Source organism: Ambystoma mexicanum, chromosome 4p (genome assembly GCF_040938575.1).
Source record: "Ambystoma mexicanum isolate Mex_15411 chromosome 4p, UKY_AmexF1_1, whole genome shotgun sequence".
Lineage (NCBI taxonomy): Eukaryota > Metazoa > Chordata > Amphibia > Caudata > Ambystomatidae > Ambystoma > Ambystoma mexicanum.
This window is the reverse complement of record NC_090927.1, coordinates 687,538,691-687,558,935: the sequence shown is the minus strand read 5'-3', so window position 1 is coordinate 687,558,935 and position 20,245 is coordinate 687,538,691. Positions and strand designations below refer to the sequence as shown.

At 48.9% G+C, this 20,245-nt stretch overlaps 1 protein-coding gene across 2 annotated transcripts in view; it reads left to right on the top strand.

The window, feature by feature from the left end:
• The window catches only part of CGAS (cyclic GMP-AMP synthase), a 553,556-nt gene that overhangs the window by 467,037 nt on the left and 66,274 nt on the right, over window positions 1-20,245 (top strand). The window contains exon 5 of one of the 2 annotated variants that reach the window (XM_069606248.1): window positions 16,964-17,108. The exons of the other annotated variant lie outside the window; for it this stretch is intronic. Coding sequence (XP_069462349.1) covers window positions 16,964-17,108 — 145 coding nt within the window. The remainder of the gene's footprint in view (window positions 1-16,963; window positions 17,109-20,245) is intronic. 2 annotated transcript variants of the gene reach the window in all.

Below are 20,245 nucleotides of genomic sequence, written 5' to 3'. Positions count from 1 at the left end.
CGCAATAGAAATAAAATATCAATATCAAAAACCCAAATGGACATACGTTTTTTTTATTTTTTTGAAAATGTGTATTAGTTTCACAACAAACAGTGCACCTTAACATGGTGCATAAAACTACTCAAATTGAATCTGTTGTAATCGGGCGTTCCTCAACACTTTTTTTTGTGGTACCCTTGCACTCTTTCCCATAGACCATCAATTATTGTCTCCCCACTTTCTTCTTCCCAATCTCGCCTCGTCTGAACCACCTCTTTTCCCACCTTAGACATCAATAATTTGTAAATTCTGGAGACCTCGTGTCCCCCGTCTGACACCGCTTGGAACATTTCTATGGCCTCGTCTGGCTGCTGGGCTAGTTCTACTTCTGACCAAGTCTTTTTTTAGCATTGCCATCAGCCTCACATACGTGATATACTGCCCGCTGTGTAGGCCTGCGTCCTCTCTTAAGCTGTCCAACTGTATTCTGCCACCTCCTTGCCAAACGTCCCCTACTGTTGTAAACCCTACCGGTTCCCAATACTTCCTTATGGCGCATCTCAGTTGGTCATCTATCCCTTGCAGTGTCACCAGAGGGACCTGCGGGGAGCACGGTGTCTGGCTTCCCAACTTTCCACAGGTCCTATGCCAGATCTTCTTACCCAGGGTCAGTAATGCCGCTCTCCCACTTTTTGGTGGCTCCGTTGTCCACATCCATTCATTTAGGAAGTACGGTGTACATTCCGCCCTCAATAGTCTGCACTCTGATGTGATGTCATCAGAAAGCCATCTAGCTACATATTGCAATTGGCTCGCTAGGTAGTACACTTCAAAATTGGGTAGTTTAATACCTGCCCGATCATGTGGGTTTTGTAATTTTCATAGGGCTACCCGATTCCTAGTGTTATGCCAGATGAAAACTCTACAAATATTATGGAGTTTATTGAAAAACCATTTAGGTATTGAATACGGGACATTTGCAAAATTGTGTAGCAGCCTGGGCAATACTATCATTTTAAGCAGTGCCGTCCTCATCATGGTTAGGGGCAACCTTGTCCAGAATGTGATACTGCATTGGATCCCCTCCACTGCTTTCTCTGTATTATTCTTGTGTTAATCTTCGACTTTGTGATGCACATTTATCCCCAGGTATCTAAAGGTGTCTACCGCCCATTCAATCTGTAGCACTGGCAGCGCATCACAAGGCATACCCATATATCTCCTTAGCGGGAATATCGTGGACTTCTGTGGGTTTACCGTTACACCCGATAATAGTGCGTATCAATCTAGTACCTCTAATATATATTGTAAGTTTTCTTCAGGGTATCGCAGATACAATAGTATATCATTCGCATACAATGATATCAGGTGCTGTCCGCCTTTCGTTGTAATGCCCACCTCCCCATATTGGTATCCAAGGTACGCTGCCAGTGGCTCCAGCGCTACAATAAACCGCATCTGGGACCAGGGGCAGCCTTGTCTGGTTCCTCTGCCTAGTGTCCACCTTTCCGAGACCACCGCCCTGTCCGAAACTCTAGCAATCGGTGCACTATACAATAGTTTCACCCACTGCAGATACCCTGGTCCCATCCCAAACTTGTTAAGGACCGCTAGTAGCCAGGACCACTTAACAGAGTCAAAAGCCTTGACTGCGTCCAATGAAACTATTGCCAGTTCTTGGGAACTTCCAGCGGTCTGGTCTATAATATGGTGCAATCTCCTAAGATCATCAGAAATGCTCCGCTGGGGGACATATCCTGTTTGGTCATGGTGTATCAGGGTGCTGATCAGCGGCTTCAATCTGTTTGCCATCACTGCAGTAAGGATCTTACTGTCCTTATTTAACATCGACAGCGGTCTTAAGATCCGCAGTCAGTGTCTATTTTGCCCGGCTTGAGAAGCGGGATGATGATCGCTTCCCTCAGAGTCTCTGGCAGCTTGCCCCTTTCAAACGCCTCGTTTAGCATGGCCAACCGTGGTAGAAGCAGGTCACCTGTCTTGGGATCTCACTCTTACACAACCAGGCTAGTAATAGGCCTGGTTTATCTCCTTCCGCATGTTGTCTTTCTATATTTCCTATAGTTGAGATTGCATAATCTCTCCCAGTGTGATTTACATTTTTCACTTAGGTGTCTAATCACCTACGTCTTTTACGGGGAGTCCGGTCTCTCTTGCATTTTTTCCTCAATCTCCCTTTCTGTGGTTTGTAGGTCTGTCATTATGCCATCCAGTAACCCAGTTGACTTTGATATTGCTGCCCCCCTTAACACCTTAAACGCCTCCCAGAGTGTGCCAGCTGTCTCAACGCTTCCAGCATTTAGTTCAAAGTACTCCTGTATTGCTTTCCTTAGGTTTTCCCTAAACATGGTATCTTTGAGAGCTTCAGCTCGAAGTTTCCATGTCGGTATCCTGGGCTTAGGCGGCGAAATCTGCCATGTCAACATCAGAGGTGTGTGGCATGATAGGACTGCCGCTTTGTACTCTGCATACTTAATCTGCTCCACCATGGAACTAGACACTAGTACGTAGTCTAACCTGGTGTATGAGTCATGCGGGGCTATGTAGTGGGAGTACCCCTTGCAAGCAGGGTAAAGCTTCCTCCATATCTCGGTGAGCTGGAAGTCTCATACAAGTGTGGTCAGGGCTTTTGCCGCCGGGCTAGGCTTGGTTCTTTTATCATCTGATCTATCCATCTTGGGGTCTAGAGTGCAGTTAAAGTCCCCCCCCCCCCAACTATGACCCCCTCCTTCCATGTATGGACTAATAATGGCATACAAATTCCTGAAATAAGGTGCAGTATCACTGTTCGGGGCATAAATATCTTCCTGTACAGATTTATTTGTGTTTGTAGACGTCCCGTGCAGTGCTCTTGTATAATCTTTGTTATTCTCGCCCTCCCCCTTCCCTCCCCCCAACCAAGCTCCCCTTACAACCCCCCCTACTCCCCTGCTCCCAACTCCCTCCCCCCCTACCCCCCCAACTGTTGCCCTGCTCCATCCCTGGATCTCAGGCTCCCCTGCTTCTCGACCTCCACTCTGCAATTGCAGGTGAGGGTCGCTGCAGGTGGATATTGCACTACAATATCCTACCTAAAGTACGTTATGGGAGTGAAGTCGCAGACGGTATTGCTCCCATGTTTTATACGCAGTGCACTCTCATTTTCCACCGCTACTTGTCTCTAGTCACCCCAACCTCTGGGTACTTATACTCTGCTCCCCTTCACCTCGCTATAGCGAGCTTGGGTTCTTCTGCCCTCCAAGATAAGGCCCTATGTTGATGTGTCCCCCCCTCCCCCAGTGTCAACCCATCATTCCCGGCCCCCTGTCTTAACAGGAGAAAAAAACAGCAGTTCACTTATCGTTCTCCTCCATCGCTCGGTCTGCTGCTTCATCTGAACAGTTAATTCTATCCAACCACTTGGTCGCTTCCTCTGCAGTCTCAAAGAAGAGCGCTTTGTCACCATGTAGGACCCTGAGCCTTGCTGGGTAGAGCAGCCTGTACTTCAGGTTGGAGTCTTGCAACCGTCTCTTGACCGATACGAAGTTCAGGCGTCGCTTTTGTACCAGGAATGTATAATCCGGGTATGCCGTGATGGTCGCTGAAGCTCTAGAAATTGTTCCACCCTTCCTGAAGTGTTCGAGAATCTTTTCTCTGTCTTTGTAGCACAGTATCTTGGCTATGATCGGGCGAGGCGGGACTCTGTGCAGTGGTTTCCTCGTCTGGGCCCTGTGTGCCCTCTCTACTGCGAAACCTTGAGAAAGTGTCCCCGCGCCTATCTCTTGTAATATCATGGCCTCAATGTACTCGGTAGGGTCGGGATTCTCTTCCCCTTCAGGTAATCCCACGATGTGTATGTTGTTCCTTCTAGCCCTCCCCTCCGCTTCTTCAACCCTATTTTCTAGGTTGTCCACCTTCTGTTGCAAGATCTGCATCTCTTCTATTCTCTCTTCTATTCTCTTTGCTAGTTTCTGTGGTTGTTTTCATGTTTTTTTTCCAGCGTGCAGGTTTGTTCAGCTATGGCCCTGACATTTTGTCTGAGCAGATTGACGTGGATACTAACCGTGTCTATCTTGGCTTCCAGGGACATTTTCACTTCGTCTAGTTTGGATTCCCAGGCGGTCTTTAGTGCCGCGATGGCTTCCAGAATCCTCTGATATTCTCTTGGTGACTCTGCTTTCCCTGGTGGGGTGTGCACCAGTGGGCTTGCTCCTTCCCCGGACTGGTTTGGTGAAGATGTCTAGTGATGACTGCTTCACTTTGGATTTGGCCCCTTTGGTCGAATCTTGAGTGTGTGGTCTGTCTTGGTGTCAGGCTTGCGTACCTTGTGTGCTCTTAATTCACTTATCTGTATATTGTATCACCGTTGGTCCGGTACCTTCTGACGTTTATCCTTATTGTAGGACTTCCGCTGATTAGGTTGGCGCTGACTCCCTGATCAGTCTCTTAATGACCTGGCCTCTTTTTTGGTCAATGTGAGGCGCTTCCCCACAGATGCTCTGTGGCTCGTCCAGTGCTTCCAGCTATTTGTCTGTTGGTTGGACCACTGCTGATGGGTCTCCGCACTTATCTAGATTCGCCCGGCTGCCCCATTTATATATCATGATAGGCTCCACACCTGTTATCTGGAATGTCCCTGGTTGTGACTCTCGTTCATGTGTTACCCCGCATGTGGCGGCCGAGCCGCTGAGTTAGCTCTGGGTGTGTCCATCTGTACAGCATTAGGGCCCCTATGCTCTGGCAGCTCTCGCAGGCACCTCCCTGTTGCTTTTCCCTGTGGCTCAGCTGTGGCCCGCTCTCCCTCACGCAGTGCAGCACTGATTTGTGCGTTAATATCAGGTGTGGGGTCAGACAGCTATACCAGGTCTGCAGGCTTCCTTTGCAGTCCTGCTTGTCTGCGGTGCGTATATCCAGCCGATCTACCATGCAGGATGTTGTTGTGGGTGGGCTCGGGGTGTAGTATCCTCTCATCAGGCTGCCATTTTCGGGCATGCATTCCAGCCCGCACTCCGCAGCCTGTTGCCCATGAGTCCCTTCCCTCACTCGGTCCCCAGCGTCGGTTACAGCTGATCTGTGCCTTCCTCACGCAGTCCTTTTCGGAGCTCCTGTTCTTCATGTAACAATGTTGCACTCATAGCTCCATTCAGAGTCTCCCTGCCAGAGCCTTCTCTCCGTCTGATCTATTCGCAGACACGTTGGTTGCCTGCCGATGTCGCTCTCCTTAGCATACGTGATGAGGGCACGGGCAGCGGTCTCCTCCGGTCTTACGTTCCGGTGGGTTGTGGTAATCTAATACCCACCCTCGCCTGGGGTTAGTGTTCGGTCGCCAGTCTAGGATTAAACTGGTGTGCCGTTCAGTGCTGCAGCCGCGCATCCGTGTCTTGATGCTTTTTGTGCCCCGTTCGCCCGCACCGCTCAATAACTGGTCAGTCCGGGTCTCTGTTCTTGCAGCGTCCGCCATCTTGGGTCTCTATGGGTGCGACCCTCCGCAATCTCGTCGTGCCTGAGGCTTCCTTTCCTTCACTTTCCTTGGGTATCCGGCTTCACTATTTTGGTCCTCTTGGGTTCACAGTTATAGGGTTGCTTTTTTGTCCACCGCTGGCACGTTTAAGTGCAGTCTTTTTCCAGATCCATGTCGGATGGACGGGAGCTCCTCCGAATACGCGTCCTCTTACATGGCTCCTAAGCCAAGCCCCTTGTAAGGTTGGGCGAAAGAGACAAGGGAGATGGTCCTGAAGATGGACTATTTTGAGAACCGGAAAAGGAGGGGGAGACGGAAAGTGATCTCAAGAGAATAGTCCACAAAATCACAAAACTCCTCTTGACACGAATGACGAAACAAAAATCAAAAGTACACAGAGCTGGTGGCCTGTTTGGAGGCCCGAGATCAGTGTTGGTGTGATTTCACAACAACCCAGGCAGGCTCAAGATCCTGGCAAAGGCGAAAGTGCTGGTGATGTTGGATACAGCTAGCAAAACTATATTTCAGGATCTGTCCTCCCTTACCCTCGCAAAGAGGTGGTTGTGCCTACCCCTGACAAAGTGGCTGAATGGAAAAGGTGTGCGCTACAGATGGGGATTTCAGTTTTCCGTTTCTTAGGAACTTGGCGGGCAGAAGTATGGGCTTGCAACAGAAGGAGAAATCAATAGAGCCACAAGAGAGTTACTGGGCAAGGAAGAACTTTCCCGGGGATCCCAGAAAGAGAGGAGGAGACAGAGGATTGCGAGTTAAGGACCCGAAGAGGAGAAAAATCCTGGGCTCTAGGAAATGTATGAAACTCAACGCCTCCCCCTCCCAATACATCCTGAATATACCCCAGGAGATGACAAGGAGACTATTTAGGGGGACCTTCATATATGCTGGGATCCTTACGGGGGTAGCAGAGAAAAGTGGAAAGCACAGTCTGTACATTAGGGCCCGCAAAGTGCTGAAACGTTCGGCACGGGGTCTAAGAGTTCCAGAAAGTTTCAAAGTTTAAAAATGTTTGGCTTGTGCAGTGTCTGGTGGAGTTGAGGTGAGGCGTGGGGGGCACCAGACAGTGGGGTGCAAAAAGGAGGGTTATGGGTTTTGGGCCTGTTTGGTGGCTCCGACTCGCATAGTGATGGTAACTGGGAGGGACCAAGCGCTGCAGGGATGGGGAGGGGATGAGGAGGGCAGTGGGATTCAGGGGAGAGAGGCTGGACAGGATGGCTCTTGTAATGTATACCAGCGTAATTGGGTCTGTAGAGCTCAAGGGGCTCGTGTTCGTGTAGAGAATCGCTGTGAACACAGGTCTTGCTTATGGCTGCGATAGGGGGAACCGGTAAGGATGACCGTCTCGGTGTCTGTACGTTGAATGTTAAGGGGCTCAACTCCCCCACAAAGAGGCCACTTGTCGCCAGAGAGTTTAAGAGATCAGGGATTGATGTTTTATTCCTACAAGAAACTAGATACCTGAGGGGCGATGAACGAAAGATCCCCTGTGGTCTTACTGGGGGTCGGGAATTTACAGAAAGGCAGGAGTTGGAATTCTGGTATGGAAAGGGCTCCGGATGGAGGTCACGAAGAGATGGTCAGACACGGAGATATCGGGTCTGATCCAGAAAATAAGGGTTACCTTTGCAACAATCTATGCCCCAAATCGGGGTCAGAAGCGATTCCTGCAAAGGACCTTAGAGAAGATAATGGGAGAGGGCCAAGGGCACCTTATACTTGGAATGGGGGGGGGGTCGAGGGGGCTTCAATGTTTGGATGGAGGCAGCTCTGGATAGGCAGGCTAGGTGCGAAGGGAAGAGACGGGGAGAAGTGGAGCTCAGTACGGCCATGGAGCTCTATCATCTGAGGGCCATTTGGAGGCCTTGCACCCACTGGAGAGGGGATTCACTTTCTATTCCGCCCCACACGGTAGCCTCATGAGAATAGACTACCTGTATGTATTAAGGGACCTATGGGAGGTAATAGGGGACTCAGGGATTCACCCAATTTCATGGTCAGACCTCGACATGGTCTCGACAGACATCAACTGGGAGGGATTATGCCCCAGGAATTCTAAGTGGAGATGTAATGAGTCTTTGTGGAAGGACCCGGTCTTTAAAGAAGAACTGGAGAACCGAATTAGAGATGTTTTTGCTATCAATGATATGGGGGGGAAGTGAGAAAGGGCATGGTATGGGATGCTGCTAAAGCCACATGGAGGGGCATGCTGATCGGGGAGAGAGCCTGTAAGAAAAGGGAACGTGCGCTCATAGAGAAAGGCTTACGGGGTAAAATGGGAGCCCTGGAAAGACTCGCTCAGTCTTCACCCGCAGATAGGTACGACCCTCTCTTGGAAGCTAGTGGCCTGAGAGAAGAATTAAAATTGTTGGAAGAGGGGAAGATAGTCCGTAACCTACAGTTTCTTAAACAGAAATTTTACGAAAAGGAGATAAGGCTGACGCCCTCCTTGCTGCACGGCTACGGGGGCAGCGGGCCAAGAGATGGGTCACTGAGACGGAAGGAGGGGATGGTAGTGGAATAGGTATGGCGGAGGGGATTCAATAAGTGTTCGCCTCATTTTATGAGGCTTTATACACCAGTGAGGGGAAGGCTCCCATGAGGGGGTGGGGTGGAATTGATGAATATCTTGAAGGCTCCCTTGAAGGCTCCCACCTCCCCTCTCTACTGGAGACTGAGGCCATGGAGGCCCCTATTACAGGGAGTAAATCCAGAGAGCCATAGTGCGCCTCCACCTGGGTACGGCACCTGGTGGGACGGTTTCACCCCAGGCTTTTATAAAACCTCGGCAGTCCTGCTCCCCTTCTTGACTCTACTTTTCAACGATTTTATGGAGACAGGGAGAGCACCTGACTCCATTACAGTGATACCTAAGGAGGGCAGGGACCCTAGATCTTGTAGTTCCTTTCGCCCAATCTCACTCCTAAACATTGACGCCAAAATCTATGCCAGGGTCCTCGTGGCATGACTACGAGGATCACTTACCGAAACTGGTTCACTCGGACCAATGGGTTTTGTGGGGGACCGTCAGGGAGCGGACACCATGAGAAAAAAATTGCATCTGATAAACGAAGCCCAGTGGATGCAAGGGGGCCCTACTCTTCTCTCGGTAGATGCGGAGAAGGCGTTTGATAGGGTGGAATGGGACTTTCGAGAGGGGGTTCTTTCAAAGATAGGACTGGGCGACAGACTCCTTAGAGCAATGTCTTCCTCCCCAACGGCCTGCGTTTCGATTAATGGGTGATACTCAAGGTGGTTTAGTTGGGGGAGAGGGACGAGGCAGGGGTGCCCACTGTCCCCAGCTCTTTTTGTTCTTTCACTAGAACCCCTCGCTCAGAGACTGACGTGATCAGCGGGTGGCGGGGATGGTGGTTGGGGGGGGGAAGACTTATAAACTGGGCCTATATGCAGATGACATGTTACTCCACTTCGTGAAACCGCTAACATTGATCCCAGCCGCGGTGGAGGTGATACGGTTGATTGGCAGGGTTTAAAATAAACACAGGCAAATTGGTCCTCTTCCCATTAGATAAAAGCAGGGACGGAGAGATGGGACGATTCGCATTCCTGGGCATGAAGGTTAGTGTTAGGGAGAATTCTCTCTTTAGGCTGAATTTCCTAACCTAGTGAGTCCCCCAGCAGCTTTGCTGGATTTCTGGAGTTTGTTTTTTTCTCCTGCCAAGAGTGAGACTCTTTATCTCCCACTCTTGGACATGATTTATGGTGTTCCTTTGACTGTTAATGTGTTTTATGGGCTATGGGGTCCTTTACTCCATAGGGTCTCATGTGTTTTTACTATGTGTGTTACACAGCACCCTCCGTGCAGTAACACAGGGGTGTCATAGTGACACCCCACCATAGACTCCATACCCTGGGACTGACTACTATCTCCCAGGGCATGTAAAGTCACCATTGGCTTTACTAGTCCCAAATTATTAACAGAAACCAGTACAAACCATCATATTGTGGACATACTGGTCGGGGCAATTCGATAGCCCCGGGGTCTGTTAGTCGAGGGGGCACGTCTCCGTCCCCCCTGATCGAGTTTTGGCTGGTGGCAGTGTATACTACTTTTTATATTCGACCGCGAATATTTCCCTATGGGATTTTCCCATTGTTCGAGGCTACCAACTTCAATTATTTAATTCTCATAGCCTCGAACATACCGCTGGTTTATTTAATTAATATTAATTCGCCAGTTGGTATTTTTTGCCAAGACTCTATTCTAAAATGGCGTTTGTGTTCTCTTCTGTGACTCCAACCCAAGTCGAGCCCTTTGTTCCACTTTTTGGCGGGCTTCTCCACAGAAGCCTCCAAAAGTGGTGCCACTCTGTCTGGGTACCACAGGGGGTGTGGGAGGGGGTTTAGGCACCCTGGACTGAGTTACCTTGGTAACTCAAGTCGCACTCTTGTGAGATTGGCCCAAGTGGTGAGCCGGCCGGCTCACCACTTAGCATGTTTGATTGACAGCTAGGCTGAGTGAATGGGGGTATGCTGCATAAAAGCAGGGCTTTGGGGACTGAAACTTCAGAAGTCGCCACAGGACCTGAGAATCCGACGAGGGAGAAGCTGAGCCGACCTACCACGACGACACCACCGGTGGATCCCTGCGGAACCGACTCACCACTTCCCGACGACAGAGAAGATCTCCCGGCTGGAGAGGCTTCTTCCCCTGACTGGTGGGCACAATCAGTTTACCTTCTTCTCTTCACACCCCAGACCGGTTTGTGGTTGAACTGCCCGTGCCAAGCACCCCGGCAGCCGGATAGCCACTTAACAGTGGACTGTGAATCAACGGACCGCTCCTTGTACCTGAGAAACTCTGCGGCTGGTTTCTTCCCTGGCAGTGCAACGGACTCCTGTCTTCCTCCCCGACGAGATCCTCTCTTCCCCCGGACGAAGCACCGACTTGCATCCGCTGCCAGGAACAATTGCCCCCGCTGGAGTGTTCTCACCACTTTAAGGTACCGTGTCCGCCAGGCCTCCCTTTCTTAAGATTGCCACAAGGTAATAATAACCCCTTAACCTTCTGGACTGGGCTGGCCGCCTTGACCTTCTAACTGGTCCCTTTCTTTGGTCCAACTCCTTTTTGAACCGTTACAAGACTTTTGTGCACTGCAACCGTGTGACCTTGGACACATTTCGTTTTGATCCTCTTAAAGCGGATCCGGCCTACTGACTCTGAATTTATGGGGTTACTTTGCCTTCCTCTCTTGTTGTGTTTGTGAAAAAGTGTTGGGATCTGTTTCCATTTATTCTCTGCTTTTCTCTCCCTTTTTAAAACGAATTATTAGAGTGCCATCTACGTTAAACGCTCACCGCTGTCTGAAAATAAGTGGGGCTTTACTTAAGACTTGTCTAATATTCTTTTAAGGGAGTGTATATCTTTTAGTGACCGTGTTTTTTTTAAATTGCTTACTATTAGTGCCTGTGTTTTTCTAGATGTGGTTTTAAATAAATAATTATATCTCTTTTACACCAAGCCCTGGTCAGTGTTTACTTGTTCTATTGTGTTCTCTTGACCTATTGTGAATACTCTGTATACTGCCTAACTCTTCTTGAGGGAAGTCTGACTGCTCAGCCACAGCTACCAAGTGAATCTGTGTGGTACAGACTGCTACCAAGTGGGTTTACTGCCAAACACCTGTAGTCTTAAATCTTTTGCAGTGGTCCCAGAGGGAACTGCACAGGTTTCTGCCTAACAGTTACCATGAAGATACTGTGCTATTTGGGCATTGACATCACAAGAGAACTAAACGGCCTATACAAGGCAAACTACCCCCCCGATGGCTGTAGTGGAGAAGGACCTGGAGAAGTGGAACAAGCTTACCTTTGCCTGGATGGGGGGGGACTCAACACGATTGAAATGGTTGTTCTCCCCAAGATTCTATATCTGTTCCATATGCTCCCCATACAGATCCCCTATGACTACTTTAAGAAAACTAGGGGCCCCCCTCTCACAGTTTCTATGGCAGGGAAAGAAATCCAGGATCTCTAATGTAACATTGAGTCTCACAAAAGACAGTGGGTGGGTGGGGGGGTGGGACTTCCAGACATACATCTGTACTATAAAACCACACATCTGAGGGTTCTTATCCCACATCTCAGGCAATGGGAGGTCCTGCAATAGGTGGGCCTTGATAATCACCACTTGAGCCCCGCGACAGCCGGGGAATGGTTATGGATTCCCAGGTCAAAACTACTCCAGAGGATAAGGGGGCACCCCATTTTGGGCACCATCTGGAGCATTTGGCAACAGGCAACGGGACTGGCGGGTGTTACAACTTGACCGTTCTCACTGGGTCATCTATGGGTCCTGGGGGACAGAGACGCCATCCCGAACCCGGAGATGTTCCAGACTTGGTATGAAGCAGGCCTGAAGAGGGCGGGACAATTATGGAGAGAGGGGAAACTTTGTTATGATACAGGAGTTAGAAGAGGCATTGGGAATGGGCTCACTCTGTCTTCTTGTATCTACAGTTGAAGTGGGTGATGACGAGGGAGGTCTTGAAAGAGAAATTACAGAGGGAACTTACACCTTTCGAGAAGATCTTAGATACCGGGTCTACGTCTAGGGGATTAATCAGTGTATTATACAGGGCCTTAGTGGAGAAGAAAAGGAAGTCCTCAGACAAGCTGAGAACAATGATGGGAGGGGCACTTGGGGAGGGAACTCTCCCCGCAGACATGGCAGAAGATGTGCAGGGGGCCCTCACTGACATCTATTTATTGCTGGTACAAAGTACATGGTATCAAACTCTTACACAGGTGGCAGTATGACCCGGTTTCACTTTCCAGGCACGAGTGTGTCTCTAGAGCCCACTATTGGCATATGTGTTGGGGATGCCAGGTGGTTCAGACTTACTGAGATGAGGTCCTAAATTGGATTAAAGACCTGGATGGAGTTATGAGGGGGAAAGCACTGATGCAGATATTATTTGGCCTGCAAGAACAGGAAGGGGAACTCACTAGGTTGCCGAAGATGATACACAGTCTGCTCCTTGCTGGGAGGGCATGTCTGGCAACATATTGGAAAAGGGAGCTTCCCCCGAGAAAGAGTGAATGGATCATTACAGCCCTGAACCTATACCGGATGGACCGTCTAACCGTGGCCATTCATGGGGATGCGGGGTCCGTGGAAGTGGAATGGGCGGATTTCTGTACAAAATACATCCAATAGAATGGGGGTTGCCAGCCCAACAGGACACGGATGGGGAGGAATGAAGCCTTGAGCTTCCTATCTTAGAGGTTAACCTACACAAAATGGGACTGTCCCTCGTTCATAAGACCTGGGGTGAAATGAAGCATTGGTGTACATGAAAGAGCCTTTTGTGTGTGAAGTGGGCTGAGAGGGCAGGTGGGTTGGAGTGGGGGCGGGGGGGGAGAAACCAAAGGAAACACCTGCATAATTTGTTTTCTTAGTACCATGTTATGTTACTGTCGATCCGAATAATGGATCTGTTGCCGCGTGTGTGAAATGTGATTCTCATAAAACTCAATAAAAATTTGAATAAAAAAGAAAATCAAACTAGGACTGAAGTAGGAATTACTGTGTCAAGCACGGTTACACCTGCTAGTATATTATATATCAACACACTATAGTTGAGTATCAAATCAAGCTGCAAGAGATAACCGCAGTGATACCCGCGGCTACCTGAATAAAAAAAGGCTGAAAAATGCCATTTGGGGGAGGAAAAACTATTCAATGGCAACAGGGGTGGTGGGGGAGAGGAATCCATGTGAAATTGGAGCTGGAGGGGGGCTAGGGACCAAGTTCAGAGCACAAATGTTTTCTCATAGCCACCGTTATTCAACGGGTAACCGCGGTTATACAAGAAAACGAGGTTGTGAATGAAAGTGTATCACACGAAACAAGGGTTTGGGGGGGGACATGTGAGAGGGCTAGGAATGGAAAATTTGTTTAGGGGAGGGGGAGTTTCTGCCAGGAGGAGGGGAGCACTTGCTATTATAACCACGTTACGGGGGAAACATTTTTGTAAAGAAAAAAGATTTTGACAACTACAGTGAGGTGGGTCTGGAAAGTGGCTATGGCAGTGTTTTAAAATATGCAGAAGGCCCTGGCTAGTGGGCCCGAAAGACATGTATAGTGGGTCCAACAGAAATATATTGGGGGAACATATACAGTGGACACAGCCGAAGGCCATGGTTAGTGGCCTGTATTGTTTCAAAGTGAGTCGGCCCGGCTGGTGTATAGTCGCCACCAAGTGGGTGTAATTTATATAAATATATATGTATATGTTCAGTTTGCTTGTACCGTGTTAGCCAAGTGTTGATCCAGAAGAAAACAACAAGTTGGCACCTTAATTAAGCTAACAAAGTCATTTATTGTGCATATTTGAGAACTTTCGTAGAATTCCTCCACTTCCTCAGGCAGAGATAAAATGAAGCCTTGGAAAAACATTTCAACATTACAGCTTGCATGGCCCCTCCTGGAAATACCCTGTTATTTGTGCCTGAGAGCCATGTATTAGATTGCAATATTCAAGGTCATGGTACACTCTGTTAAGTGGGGCAAGGGTCAGTGTAACTGAATAGCAGGGAAAAAAGAAATATCCCACCCCGTCAGTGCTCTCAGGAAGGCAGGATGCCAGAATGGGTTGTTGTCCGTCATAGTAGGTGCAGTCCAGTTGAGACTTGGTATGTCAGGCCAGGAGGTGCCATGTAAACTGTATTCTATATAAATAAAAATGTAAATGTTCGTTTGTTCAGAATCTTGTATCTCCGAAAGTTCTTCACCGATTGCTTTAAAATTTTGACTCAATGTTGCATTCGAATAGGCGCATTTTTTTATATACCTTCTATACATAGATGTCACACCTGTGAAAGGTAAAAACATGCTTTTTCTGAAAAACAGTGCCATCTGTTGGACGTTAAATCAACACACGCTATTTTATGATTCCATTTCAATCCTCAAATATGTGCCGAGGAAGCAGCAGAAAAACGTGCAGCCAGACTTTAGGATGCACGGTTGCGAGCACAGCGATCGCGTTCTGCAGCTTCAGATCTGCTTCGTTCTCAACAGAATGAACGCAACAGGCTGAGAGTGGCTGAAAGACGTAAACGAGAAACGGAAGATGTTATGGAGAATTCTCTTATAAGGCTAATTTATGAAACCTAGTGAGTCCCCCAGCAGCTTTGCTGGATTTTTGGGGTTTGTTTTTTTCTCCTGCTAAGAGTGAGACTCTTTTTCCTCCCACTCTTAGGCATGATTTGAGGTATGTCTTTGACTCTTTGTGTGCTTACGGCTGTGGGGTTTTCTTTTTACTCCATAGGGTATCATCTATTTTTTATGTGTGTGTTACGGAGCACCCTCAGTGCAGTAACACAGGTGTGTCATAGTGACCCCCAAACATCGACTCCATACCCTGGGACGGACTACTGTCTCCCAAGGCATGTAAAGTCACCATTGACTTTACTAGTCCTAAATTGTGAACAGAACCAGTACAAACCATCATATTGTGAAAGTACTGGAAGCGGTTAATTATATTGCAATGGGTCTGTTTTCAAGAGGGCACTCTTCAGTCCCCCCCTTGTCGTGTTTCTGGCTGGTGGCAGTGGTTACCACGTGAAATATTCCACCGGAATAGTCTCTATGGGATTTTCCCATTGATTTTAAACGCACCACTTTTTGGTGCAATGTTAAAGATACCGCCGGTTTATTTATTTAATATTAAATCAATGGTTGGGTCTTTTTGCCAGAACTCTTTTCTAAAATGGTGTTCGTGTCCGTCTCTGTAACTCTGACCAAGGTCGAGCCCTTTGTTCCACTTTCTGGCAGGCTTCTCCACAGAAGCCCTCCAAATGGTGCTACTTTGTCTGGGTTCCACAGGATGTGTGGGGAGTGGAATTGGCACCCTGGACTACGTTGCCTTAGCAACTCAAGTCGCACTCTATTCTGATTGGCCCAGTGGTGAGCCGCCCGGCTCACCACTTAGCATGTTTGAGTGACAGCTAGGCTGTTGAATGGGGGTTTATCTGCATAAAAGCAGGGCCTTTGGGACTGGAACTTCAGAAGTCGCCACAGGACCTAAGAATCTGAAGAGGGACGAAGCTGAGCCATCTGCAACGATGACACCACCGGTGAAGCCCTGCTGCAACAAACTCACCACTTTCCCAACGACAAGAGAAGATCTTCTGCTGGACAAGTCTTCTTCCTCTGAGGTGGTGGGTCCAACCAGTGCGCCCCTTTCACCTTCCAAAGACGTTACTTGGTCGAATCGCCCATGCCAAGCACTCCGGTGGCCGGATAGCCAAGCTTCACCACTTTGACCGCGTATAAAAGGAACGCACCACAAACTCCGCGGCTGGTTTCATCCCTGTGCAGTGCATCGACTCCACGTTTCCTCCTCGACGAGATCCTCTCTTCCCCTGGTCGAAACAATGAACTGCAACCACTTCCAGGGACAACTGCCACCGCTGGAGCTTCCTCTCTTTAAGGTACTGTGTCCTGCCTGGCCTCCCTTTCTTCGGTCTGCCCAAGGTGACCCTTAAATCCTTGGCTTTCCAACTGTGTTGGCCCCAGACCTTCTAACTTTACCTTCGTGAATCGCCCCGATCTCTTTTGAACATTCTGCAAAGACTTTTAGTGCATTTTAAACCGTGTGATCCTGGGCACATTTCGCTTTGCTCCATTTAAAGTGGGCCTGGCCTATGAACTTTGGCTCTACAGTGTATACTGCTTTTATTCCCTTGCTGAGATCTCCTAAAAGTGTTGCGACCTGTTTTATTTCTATGCTCTGCCTTTTCCTCTCCCTTTAATTTAACTATTGGAGTGCCATCTAGGTTACGCGCTCACGACTGTTTCAACAAATCGTGGTGTTTTAGCTCTGACTTGTCTAATAGTTATCAAGGGAGGTGTGTATACTTTACCTGACTGTGTTTTAACTTGCTTTTTATTTAGAGTGCTAGTATATTGCCTAAAGTGTGTTTTAAATAAATAATTATATACTTTTTATACAAAGCTCTGGTCAGTGTTTGTTTGCTCTACTGTGTTTTTAGCCCTATTGTGTATACTATATATACTGCCATACTCTTCTTGAGAGAAGTCGGACTGCTCAGCCACAGCTACCAGGTAAATCTGGGTGGTGCAGACTGCTACCAATTGGGTTTACTGCTTACTCCTGTGGTCTTAATCTTTTTGCAGTGTTCCCCAAGGGAACTGCACAGGATTCTGCCTAACGGAAGATCAGCGTCAAACACGACTCTGTGCTCAGCAATCACGCGATTACAATCGCCTTGCATTCCGGGACAACCCAGCTGATGATTGTAGTTTGAGCCGGCATGTTCTCATCGGCACCATGACTGAAGTGTGTCCTTATTGCAAGGCTCTGAAATTTAATGGAGAAACAAAAGGAATGTGTTGCGCCGCTGGGAAAATTAAACTGCCTCAACTTGGAGAACCGCCACAGCCATTAAAAACTACTCACAAGCATTGTCAAATTAAACATATTAGAAACGTGCGCTTTCTCTTTTCTTTCTTTTCCATTTAACCAGACTGAGCCACAGCAACGCATGGCTGGGGACAGCTAGTGCTGAAATGATTTTCAAAGGGTTCATTCCATCTCTGCCTGATGAAGTGGAGGAATTCCATGAAAGCTCGCAAATATGCAAAATACATGACTTTGTTAGCCTGATTAAGGTATCAACTCAGTGTTTTCTATTGGATCAACATTGCATATATATTCACTGAAAAAACCTGGTCATGACTTCTCACATCCGCTGAATTTCAAATGTTTAGGTGTGTTAAATCTGCACAACTACTAAGGTTTTTTTCTGTGACTTTAAAGGGTATTGTTATACCATAGTTTTTTTTTTACAGGACACTAGCCAGGGCTTTCGGACATGACCAGTAGCCACGACCTTTGGCTGTGTCCACTGTACATTTTCCCCCAATATGTTTCTTTTGGACGGCCACTTTGCATGTCTTTTGGTCCCACTAGCAAGGGCCCCTTTGGGCCACTAGCCATGGTCGTGTCCAGTGTACATATTACATCAATATGTTTTTTAATCCATTTTTTTTGTATTCATCTAATGTTTAGAACTTTTTTGTGTGTGGTTTTCCCATATCCGTGGTTATATTAGCAATGTACTACAAATATCTGCGGCTGTCTGGAAACGCCTGCAAATAACCGTGGCTATTTTCATATGACAAATTTATTTACCTGACAGTATAGCCGCATTTATCCGCCGATTTAACCCTGAATATGCAAGAACATTTGAGCCCTGAACCTGGTTCCCAGCCCTCCCCGCAACTCCATATTTCCACATGGTGTCCTCTTCCCCCCTCCCCACCTCTAGCCTGATGCCATTTCATCCTTTTTCCTCCTCCAAATGGAATTATATCCACTTTTCGGTTTTATGGCTAACCCCGGATATTCCCATTATACTTTTTTTTTTTTTAAAATATATTTTTATTTTATTTTAAATGAAAACAGTACAAAACAAACTTGTGGCATTATGTACAATAGGACAATTGACAATTAAAAAAACACAACACTGCACCCCACCCCCCCCCTCCCCCCCAAGAGCTTATCGACAGGGTAGTTCTGTATCGACCTGGAGTGGCCGGGTGTCCTCCTCCTCCTCTGAGGCAGTAGGTTCCCCTTGCACCCCAAACAGACCAGTAACTAACAACTTCCAGGGGGGGCGTGGCTTGGAAGCCATGTGAGAGGACGCGCTCTTGGAAGAGCTCCTGAAGATCCTGCATTTATCCTGTGTAAAAGTGCATTGAGACTAACTTTCGCGAGTCAGGAACGAAGGAACCCGTCCATGAATGTATGCTGCATAAATATTGAGGAGCTGAATCCTTCGTAAGCCCGGCAACAACAGAAAAATTGCGATCGAAGATCCGGGAGTCACGGCCCGGACGGAGGGAAGATGGCGGCCATGCCGGACAACGGAGGAGATACATGCGGGGCGATGAAGAGGCATTCTCGTAGTGATCGGTGGCAAAGTAAGCTGTGAAGTGTGAGAATGGCCTCTGGGAGAGAACCGGCGAGTCTCGGTGGGCACCGATTACTTATCACGGGCTTTGGACAGTGACGGTCAGTGGTCGGCACTAGGACCCACCCGAGCTGACCACCCGCCTTGGGTGCCGGAGCATCGCGTGCTGGTCAAGCGGCAGCCTTGGGACGGAGGGCCCACATTGTGTAGGAACTCGCTGGTAGGGACCCAGTCGAGTGGCGGAAGGAGTGACTGCGGAGGTACACTTGGTGCGGGAGAAGCGACTCGCTCCATTGCGAGCGGAAGGTGGGCTCCTCTCTCCCGGGGTGGGGGTGAGGCGGGAGTGTACGGGCCCGCGACATACAGTGGTGGTGGAATGGCGAATAAATCCGTCAGACAGAAAGTGAAACAACCCACATTGGATGAGTTTACCAAGACACCACCAGGCCCAGAAAGTGCTCGGAGCAAGGAGAAGCCATCTGCAGGCGGCATGGCCGCCGCTAGCCCAAATCAGGACGTGTTAGTTGCGCTCGCAGAATTGAAAGCGGATTTGAAAACCGCTTGGGAAGCCAAGCTCGAAATGGTGGTGGCGGACCTGAAAACAGTGCTTGACCTCAAAGTGGGAGAAGTTCGGGAGGAGGTGAACCTACTTCGACAAGATGTGAGGACTCTGTCGGAGCGCACGGAGAGCCTGGAAAAGGAGGGGAGCGCCAACACGGCAGATTGCGCCTCACACAAGGCCGACCTGCATGTCTTGGAACAGAAAGTGCGCAACCTGGAGAACAGGGCCGAAGAAGCAGAAGGGCGCGCCCGGAGGAATAATATCCGTGTAGTGGGCATCCCGGAAGGATTGGAGGGTCACAACCCCACGGACTTCATTGAGAATATGTTGCTCCAAGAGATCACTGGGGGAGTGCTGTCGCAGGGTTTTGCGGTGGAGCGAGCGCATAGAGCATTGGCCAGGAGGCCTCCGCCGGGCGGTCCGCCCAGGCCAATGATAGCCAAAATCCTTAACTACCGAGACAGAGAGAGGATTTTGGAGCATTTTCGCAAAGGAGGAACCATCAAGAGGGGGGAGGCCACCATAACGGCCTACCCAGACTACACCATGATGGTGCAGAGGAGTCGGATGAACTTTGCAGCGGTCAAAAGGAGACTTAGAGAGGCGGGGAAGAAGTATATGCTCCTCTACCCGGCCAAATTGAAGGTGATCCACAACAACAGATCCTTGTTTTTCGAGTCGCCTGAGGAAGCCATGGGTTGGTTGGACATGCAGGGCAGCCCCCAGGAGCCGGAGGTCCAGGCTGATGAAGGTGGCAATAAGAGTTAAGTGCGCTACGACGATAAAGAGTGCAGCCAGAAGACTATGGGACTTGAATATAGTTACTGTTATGGCCGGGGGAGGTCGGGCCTGGAACTGAATGATCAATGCACTGTTTGCACCGTACCTGTGGTTATACGAAGGAGCCTTTCGGGGCTAGTCCATTCACCCCCATTTAGTGTTTTTTAGTTAAGTGGCCGTTAGGGCGACTTTACCCTACTGGGCTCTGTGTGTAACAGCCAGAACTAGATGTGGGGGGGCCTGAGTTCCCGAGGTGGAGCTGGGCAACAGTTGGGGAGGGTGTTGGGGGGACGGGTGGGGGGAATGGGGGGTGCGGGGAAAGTTGGGGTGTACATAGCGTTGGGGAGTTTAAGTTTGACCGCGAGCCCTGGGAGTACATTTTGGATGAGATATCTGGACGGCACGGATGAGCGGGGTGGGTTGGGGGGGAGTGGGCAGGATACCAGTGAATTATGGGGGAGCTAAAATTGCTAACATGGAACGTCAGGGGT